Raw genomic sequence first — 9,310 nt, 5'->3', positions numbered from 1 at the left:
CGCACCTGCCCCCCTCGGGCTCCTGGTGCGGCGCCTCCGGGAGCCGGCGGAGGCCCCGCCCCGCGCCACTGCCGCGGGAGGGCCCTGTCCCACCCGCCACCATGACCCCGCCGGGCCGCCCGGCAGCGGCGAGAGCGGCCACGGCCCCGCCGCCCTCAGCGGGAGAGGAGGGGCGAGACGCCCAGCTCGTCTCCCATTGGCTGCAGGACGGACGCTCCCCACCAATGAGCTGCTAAGGCGGTGCCGCCTATTGGCCGAGAGCGCCGATAGGCAGGCGGGATAGCTTATGGGCGCGGCGGGCGGGGCCCCGCCCCCGGAAGCGAGCGCAGGGGCAGCGGCGGAGGCCGGTCCCGGTGCGCTATGGCCGCTGACGGGAAGGAGCCGCTCCGCGCCCTGCTCCGCGCCGCCAACGCCCTCCTCCAGCAGCGCCGCTACCACGCCGCCCTCGCCGTCCTCAAGGGCTTCCGCAACGGGGCCGTGTGAGTGCGGTGGGAGCGGGAAGGGGACGCGCCAGGTCCGGGGGGGGGGGGGGCGGAGAATGTCTCCGTTCCTCCGGGGCCCAGTCGCCCCGCGGGCCGTGGGCAGGCCGGGGCTGTTGTGGAAGAGGTTTGGGAGAGGCGTGTCCCTCTCCCTCACCGATAAGAGGGGGGGTGACTGGTTTTGGGGTCCCTTTTGGTCTGGGTCATTGCCGGGGTGTTCTCTGAAGCCTGCGGCCTGGGCTCTGCTGGGCTGACTTTTACCAAGTAGCATCTCTTGGCTGTCAATAGCCTATAAATACAATCGTTTGATAGTGTCACGCAAAAAAGTCTGAAATGTCTCTTCACTCTTGCAGTTATGGAGCAAAAATTCGAGCCCCGCATGCCCTGGTGATGACTTTCTTGTTCAAGAGCGGAAGGTATGAACCCCAGTTCTGCCCTTTTGTGTTCCTCCTTGGAATGTTTTTCTTCAAGCATTCAATCTTTTTCGTGTTTCCTGAGGGATTAAAAAGCAGAAAGGTACCTGAGCCTTGGTCATAGCCCTTGTTCTGGTAGCTGCTCAGGACAACACTGAATTTCACTGAATTTTTAGAGTTGGAAGGGACCACAGAGATCATCTAGTCCAACTCTCCTGCCGAAGCAGGACCACCCAGAGCTTGTCAGAGCATGTTACTCAGGAGCATCCAGGCGGGTCTTGAAAATCTCCAAAAAAGGGGACTCCACGACCTCCCTGGGCAGGCTGTTCCAGGGCTCTGTCACATACATAAAATATACAAATATACATACTCCTGGGGGTCAGCCGCTTGCGCGAGGGCTGATGAGAACTATTGGGCAGAGGAGAAATTAGCAGTGGCAAACAGCAACGTTCTGCTCTCTGTTCGAATATGGGAAGCTAAGCTATAGCAGGGCATGTTGTGGCTTTCCCCACTTATGCCAAGTTTGCACTTAGGCAAAGTATATATAAAAAAAAGTATATATAAAATAAAAAGGGCAACGAAACTAGTGACGGGCCTGGAAGGCAAATCATATGAGGAGCGGCTGAAGGAGCTGGGGCTGTTTAGTGTGAGGAAGAGGAGGCTGAGGGGAGACCTCATCACCCTCTACAACTACTTGAAAGGACACTGTAGAGAGGTTGGTGCTGGTCTCTTCTCACAGGTAATTAACAATAGAACGAGAGGGAACGGCTTCAAGCTCCAACAGGGGAGGTTTAGATTGAACATTAGGAAGGAATTTTTCACTGAAAGAGTGGTCGGGCATTGGAACAGGCTGCCCAGGGAGGGGGTGGAGTCCCCATCCCTGGCTGTGTTTAAGGGCTGTTTAGATGCAGTGCTGAGGGACATGGTGTAGGGGAGGACTTTGTAGAGTAGGGGAGATGGGTGGACTCGATGATCCCAAGGGTCTCTTCCAACCTCAATGATTCTATGATTCTAAGTTGTTTGACTCATCTGAGCAGATCTGTGATTCTGCTGAGTGAGACACAGGTTCGGGAATACGTCCTCCCTCGCACAACAGACGTTCCGTGGGGTGCCCGAGCTGTCAGTCTGGATGGGGCAGGGTAGAGGGGTGTCGTGTCCAGGCTGAGTGACTGCAGTGGTCCTGGCTTTTCGCTCTCCTAATTGTCTCTCTGTTTCTTTTCTTCAGTTTAAGAGAGAAACTGAAATCGATTGCTCAGGCTACGTACACTCATTCCCGGAACTTGGCCTATTTTGTGTTCACCTACAAGGGGCTGATGGCGTTGCAGTCCCGACTACAGGGGAAAAAAATTCCATTTCATTCTTTCTTTGCAGCCTGCATTGGAGGTTGGCTGGTGTTCGGTGAGAACAACCCCATCAACAGCCAGGTAAATGCATTTGTTGAAAGTTTCCGTGACAAAAACCCCAACCGATGGATGATCACATGCCAGGAAGTGGTTGGAATAGCCTGGCAGATTTCTGGCAGTTCTTACCATGTAGCATTACTCTTTTATTATATTTCTCTTTGCACAAGTCCTGGTTTTGGGTGCCCTGTGCTCAAATCCCAGAGGTGGTTGGGTGTCTCTGTGAGCGGTGCCTGATTTTTAGGGCTAAAAGCCCGGATACCCCTCCAGAGCTGCACATAGAATCACAGAATGGTTTGGGTTGGAAGGGACCTTAAAGCCCATCCAGTGCCACCCCCTGCCCTGGGCAGGGACACCTCCCACCACACCAGGTTGCTCCAAGCCCCCTCCAACCTGCCCTTGAACCCCTCCAGGGATGGGGCAGCCACAGCTTCTCTGGGCAACCTGGGCCAGGCTCTCACCACCCTCACAGCAAAGAAGTTCTTCCCCAGATCTCAGCTCAATCTCCCCTCTTTCAGTGTCAAACCCTTCCCCTTTGTCCTATGGCTCCCCTCCCTGATCCAGAGTCCCTCCCCATCTCTCCTGGAGCCCCTTGAGGGACTGGAAGGGGCTCTAAGGTCTCCCAGGAGCCTTCTCTTCTCCAGGCTGAACCCCCCCAAGTCTCTCAGCCCCCCCTCCCAGCAGAGGGGCTCCAGCCCTCTGATCATTTTTGTGGCCCTCTGCTGGACCTGTCCCAACAGGTCCGTGTCCTTACTGGGTTGAGGACTTTAGAGCTGGACACAGTGGTCTAGTTGGGTTCTCCTGTTTGTGGCCCTCTGCTGGACCTGTCCCAACAGGTCCGTGTCCTTACTGGGTTGAGGACTTTTGCTGGACCTGTTCCAACAGGTCTGTGTCCTTACTGGGTTGAGGACTCCAGAGCTGGACACAGTGGTCTAGTTGGGTTCTCATGAGAGCGGAGCAGAGGGGCAGACCCCCCCCTGGCCCTGCTGGCCACGCTTCTCTTGATGCAGCCCAGGATGTGGTTGGCTTTCAGGCTTGGCAGCACACACTGCTGGCTTATGTTGAGCTTCTCCATGCAATCCAAAGCTGTTGGGTTGCCCCCCCCTCCATCATCAAGGCTGTGATTGCCCCCAGTCTTCCCACTCACTGGATTTAAACCCTTTAGCTTGAACATTTTGAGTGTAGGGCACAATCATTTACTGAGCTACGCCTAATTAAACTGCTTAAACTGACAAAAGCCACCCAGGGGATGTTTGCTTTAAAGGTAGTTGTTGACCCACAGTCTTGGATGAATCAAGCAGTAAAACACAAAGATGGAGATGTATAAAAGGGTTTTATTATGCAATACCCTGTAAGAGTCTGGTTGTAGGATGTGTCCAGACTATCGGGTTTGTGTCTGCAGGGCTGCCCTGCAACTCTTGCATCACCAGCAGCCTCTGATGTAGCATTCACTGAGCAAAGGCAAGAGTTGTGCAACTGCAAAGATGTCTTGCATCAAGGGTAACTTGTCGGTTACCAAATGAGAGCACCAGCAGAGGAGCAGGGCCTTTAAGGACAGAGGGAAAACACAAACATCTCCAGTTGTAAAGACTACGCGATACGTGAACTTACAGCCTCTTTGGTGTTAAGTTGGGTACATTATTCCCACCCCTTTTGCTTGGTTTATCGCTTCTAAATGACTTGACTTGGCTGGCGACAGGACGAGAGGAAATGGCCTCAAGTTGCACCAGGGGAGGTTCAGGCTGGATATTAGGAAAAATTTTTTCACTGAAAGGGTTATCAGCCATTGGAATGGGCTGCCCAGGGAGGTGGTTGAGGCCCCATCCCTGGAGGTGTTCAAAAGACGGGTTGATGTAGTGCTGGGAGGTCTGGTTTAGTGATGATGCTCCTTGTTTGTTGTGTGGGTGTCTATTTTTGTCAGTGAGGTTGACGGTTGGACAAGATGATCTTTAAGGTCCCTTCCAACCTAGAAGATTCTGTGATCTGTGATTCTGTATATCTGGTCAGGCTGTTTCCCTAACGTTCTTGGGCTTTTTTTTTTTGTCTGTGCAGATCATTATGTACCTGCTGTCTCGGGTGCTCTTTGGCCTGTCCCGGCTGGCGGTGGAAAAGGGCTACGTCCCGCAGCCGAAACGGGATCCCTTCCCGCTTGTCGCCGCTCTGATTTGGGGGATGGTTCTCTGGCTCTTTGAATATCACCGGCAAACCCTGCAGCCTTCTCTCCAATCCTCCATGACCTACCTGTACGACGACAGTGACGTATGGCACGACGTGTCTGACTTTCTCATTTATAACAAAAGGACAGACAGCAAGTAGGTGGCTCGGTTGTCAAACACCTTTGAACGGGACGGCACCTTCCAGCAGCTACTAAGGGAAAAGGTTATTCTGTTGCTCTTGACTGGTGAATTCTTTTTAAATTAACGACTATCAGGCAAGGTTGCTTTTTGTGTTGTGGCCAAAACGTTCTGATTAGGCTTCTCTTGGCTCTGTTTAGAGTGAGTAAATACCCCACAGAAACTTGCTGCAGTCCTCAGTGGGAGTAAGATGCCTTGGGAATCTTGAGTTGAATAAGTCTTTTTTTTTTTTTTTAAAGAGGCCTTATTTTCCCTACAAGTATGTGTTTTTATTTTGTGAAGACACTAAATGTTATGACAGCCTGACAGTAAATGGTCTAATGGTGATCGTATCTAATCAGGAAAAAAATGCTCCGAATGCTCCGGAGACAGAAGTGGTTTTCTGTGCTCCCCGTGGTGTGAGCAGGAGACCTGTTCAGGGTCTGAGGGCAGGAACGGGATTTCTTGATTTCTATGACTGGAAAACTTGTTTAAGCTATGACAGGGAGAGTTGTGTGCTCCTTCAGAGTGTTTCTCTGCAGTTTTCCCTCAGGGAGGCAATAAGATGTTTGAGAATGAAACTGTTAAGATTGTCTGGTACTAGTCTGTTAAATCAGGCTCAGAAGGGCTATTTTTGCTTGGTTTCTTTCACACCACTTGAGCTGAATCTGTCCCTTTGTGGAGTGCACTGATTAATACCCTGTAATTACTTTAAACTTATTTGTAAAGTTCTTTGTAAAAGCTGCTTGAACTAAATACCAAAAACGGTTACGCAATGTAGACGCCTGCGAAAACATGCCGAGGCGCATCGCACACCCCCGGGTGTCACACCGGCCCTCGATGTGCAGAAACAAGTGACACTTTCACCAAACACTTTTATTTTGGTGAAAGATAAGCACATGGGCTTTCTCTTAGGCCCAGAATCTCCCCTCCGCAGCAGTGGCATATGTTAGCTGTAATCAAACTTGGAACGCACCTCTCGTTTGTTGCTGAGCCAGGTTGAGGCCGAAATTGAATATAGGAGTGGATTTGCCTCTTAAAAATACACTACTGAGCCCCGGGAATAGTGCAGGACACACTGGGCTGTGCCAGAAGGTCGACTAGGTAGCTGAGAGAGAAGAAAAACTGTTTAAAAATTAATAAAATCAGGCTGTTAATAGTGCAAAGCTCTTATATATAGACCACTGTGCCATCCACTTAGTGATGTACATTAAAGTAATTCCTGACACACTGGTTTTAGGGGGTGGTATTCCCAAGGGAGTCATTAAGTTCCTTGTGTTAACCATTCCCTTTTGGCTCAGTGGGGACAGTTTTGGTCACTCTCCCTGTACCCATCTGCTTCTCCATCCTGACCTGACTGTGTCATTTTATAACCCCACTGATGCTGTTCTTTGTCATTTGTAGACTCTTTACTCCAGGCTCTAGCAATTTGTCATATTCAGTGGTGTGACCGAAACAGTACACTGAAGTCGAGGTAGCTTCTGAGTAGAAAAAAAAAACCTCTTAGTTTCTTCTTAGGTAATTTTTCTTTGTCTTGCTAAACTCTTTTATTACTATTGCTGGTATTCTGAGTGCTGCTTTGCTCTTTGTTTTCTCACTCTCTGTGTCAGCAAGAGTGCAATGTTCTCCTCTCCGTAGTCTGCCTGGTGCCATGATGTTTGGGACTGAATCACATCCTGGGAGGCTCAGGTCAAGTAGGAATAGAGTCTTCTGGCTCTTAAGTGAATCTAGTGCTGAGTCTACTGACTGTGAGATCCTACTGTGCAGAGACAGCACCTTGTTTGGGCTCATCCCATGCAAATACGTGACCTACTCCTCTTTGGTGCCCCAAAGACAAGATACTGCTTTGCCATAATGACTGTCTGTGGTGCCTTCAGCTTTTAACTTCACAGAATGATATGGGGTTGGAAGGAACCTCTGGAGATCATCCAGTCCAACCCCCTGCCAGAGCAGGTCCACCCAGAGCAGGTCCCACAGGACCGTGTCCAGAATGTCTCCAGAGAAGGAGACTCCACCACCTCCCTGGGCAGCCTCTGCCAGGGCTCTGCCACCCTCACAGGAAAGAAGTTCCTCCTCATGTTTAGGTGGAACTTCCTGTGTTGTAGTTTGTGCCCGTTCCCTCCTGACCTGTCCCTGGGCACCACTGAAAAAAGCCTGGCCCCATCCTCCTGACACCCACCCTTTCAGTATTGACAGGCATTGATCAGATCCCCCCTCAGCCTTCTCTTCTCCAGACTAATAAGACCCAAGTCCCTCAGCCCTTCCATCTAAGAGAGATGCTCCAGGCCCCTCCTCATCTTTGTAGCCCTCTGCTGTCCCCTCTCCAGCAGTTCCCTGTCCTTCTGGAACTGGGGACCCCAGAACTGGTCCCAGTGCTCCAGATGGGGCCTCCCCAGGGCAGACAGAGGGGCAGGATGACCTCTCTCCACCTGCTGGCCACACTCTTCTTGATGCCCCCCAGGATGCCCTTGGCCTTCTTGGCCACAAGGGCCCATTGCTGGCTCATGGGCATCCTGGTGTCCACCAGGACCCCCAGGTCTTTCTCCTCAGAGCTGCTCTTACAGTTTGTATGGAATACCTGCATTGGAACAGCCATCGGTATTTAATAAGAGAGACCTCAGGAGAACTGGAGAAATTAGGAACCATTGTTGTTTGTAGGTAAATCTTGGTTTGGTGTAGATAAGCTTGAAGATTCAAGTACAGAAAAAATAGTGAGGTCTGGTTTCTTTCTAAACGTCGCGCCTTTATTTGCACCTCTGGGGGGGTCTCTGAAGCAGCGCGAGTGTCTCACCCTGTCGGAAGCCTCAATATTGTTCCAATTAAGAATTTTAGCATTCTGCTAATATTGCTGAATTCCTACAAGCTTTGATGGGATTTCAGAAAACCCTTCCACAATCTGACAGCTTGAGAATTTCTCTCTAAAACTATTAGACTCCACAAATCCTTGACTGGGTATAATTACTGTAGTAGTACAGGCTGGTTATGTGAGCCCTTGTGTCTACAAGAAGTTTTTAACCTTTTTAATTTATAACTGGTGATCATTTCTCTGAGAGAGGCTTGTGATTCCCTTAGAGGTGAAATCATTGTCTTCTGCTGGTAGTTCTGCTGCAACCGTGTGGCTGCTTGTGAGGCTTTTCTCTGCCCGTGTGGTGGCCCAGTGACCTGTCCTGTCCTTTGTATGGGATCTCTATCCTATCTGGATGGCAAATCCAAGCCAATAGCAGGTTCCTACCCCTCTACTCTGTGCTTGTGGGACCCCACCTGGAGCTCTGTGTCCAGCTTTGGAGTCCTCAACACAAGAAGGACATGGACCTGTTGGAAGGGCCACGAAATGCTCAGAGGGCTGGAGCACCTCTCCTATGGAGACAGGTTGAGAGAGCTGGGGTTGTTCAGCCTGGAGAAGAGAAGCTCCAGGGAGATATCATAGCAGCCTTCCAATGTCTGAAGGGAGCTACAGAAGAGCTGGGGGGGGAGTTGTTGTTGGGAAGTGCAGTGACAGGACAAGGGGGAACGGTTTTAAATTGGAAGAGGGAAGATGGAGATTAGATCCCCGAAAGAAATTCTTTGGTGTGAGGGTGGTGAGACATTGGAACAGGTTGCCCAGAGAAGCTGTGGCTGCCCCATCCCTGGAGGGGTTCAAGGCCAGGTTGGAGGGGGCTTGGAGCAACCTGGTATGGTGGGAGGTGTCCCTGCCCAGGGCAGGGGGGGTGGAACTCGATGATCTTTAAGGTCCCTTCCAACCCAAACCAGTCTATGATTCTAACACCTTGGCAGCAGTGGCCATCGCTCATCCCTGGTTCCAAATGTCTTTTTTTTTTTTTTTTTCCTCTTGGGAATCCATCAGCGACCTCCCTTTCAAAGGAAATTGTGCCTGAGCCTCCCACCATCTGTACTTCTGCTCCGGGAACCAGCTGCCCTCCCTGGAAGAGGCAGCTCATCCCGGAGCGGGATCCTCAGCCGGGGGGGCCTTTGCCCGACGGTTGGTTTTCCTGCCGCCTCGGGGCAGGGTGTTAAGCTGCAAAGTCACTTCTTTCCCCCCAGGGAAGTAATTGGGACAGTTCTTTAACTGGCATTAGCCCCACGTCCCCGTTCCTGGGACCAGATAACGGGATGAACCCCTTCTGCCACCGAGGGGCGGGAACAATGCGGGCGTGTAGTCGGGAAGTGAACTAGAAGTAATTTGTCTGAGTCAGACTTTTGGGATCCATAAGTAACACTCCCTGCCCTCCCCCAGTGCATTGTGTGGGGAATTGAGTCCCCTTGTTTGTATTCCTTTTTTATTAGCATTAAAACCCAAAGACATAAAGAGACAGTTGGGAAGCCACCTGCGAATCGGCCAAATGCTTAAGGATCACAAAGAAATGCCATTTTCTCTCCCGAGCCCTGATGGGGTTTGAATTTTAAGAAGGACGGGGGTTGGTTTGTCTACATCAACTTTATTTTTTCCCTTGTTATTTCTTCCTTGACACCTGACCGTGAGACGCCAAGTGCCTTTATAGCGGAGCAGAGCACCTGGGTGCTTAGTTCAGTTTGCCAAAAATTAGGATGGAATTGCAGTGTTCATTTTTAAAAGGATGCTTCTCCTCCAGATTTTAAGCCGCTCTTAGAGGCACTTTTAAAGGTTAATGAATCAAACGGATCAAAAGTTTTCAGCGAGCCTGGAATAGCAGATAGACTGAGCTATT

The 9,310-nt window shown here is 51.0% G+C and overlaps 1 protein-coding gene across 1 annotated transcript; it reads left to right on the top strand.

The window, feature by feature from the left end:
- The first annotated feature begins 312 nt into the window (after positions 1-312).
- PXMP4 (peroxisomal membrane protein 4) lies at positions 313-6,637 on the top strand. The gene is made up of 4 exons (XM_014941216.1): positions 313-479; positions 833-895; positions 2,118-2,316; positions 4,345-6,637. Exons 1-4 carry the CDS (start codon positions 361-363, stop codon positions 4,606-4,608), a joined length of 645 nt encoding a protein of 214 aa, XP_014796702.1. The 5' UTR covers positions 313-360; the 3' UTR covers positions 4,609-6,637.
- The last annotated feature ends 2,673 nt before the right edge of the window (positions 6,638-9,310 follow it).

The sequence above is a fragment of the Calidris pugnax genome, unplaced genomic scaffold (genome assembly GCF_001431845.1).
Source record: "Calidris pugnax isolate Ruff unplaced genomic scaffold, ASM143184v1 scaffold55, whole genome shotgun sequence".
Lineage (NCBI taxonomy): Eukaryota > Metazoa > Chordata > Aves > Charadriiformes > Scolopacidae > Calidris > Calidris pugnax.
Note: the sequence above shows the minus strand (reverse complement) of the source record. Positions and strands in the feature narration are given on the sequence as shown.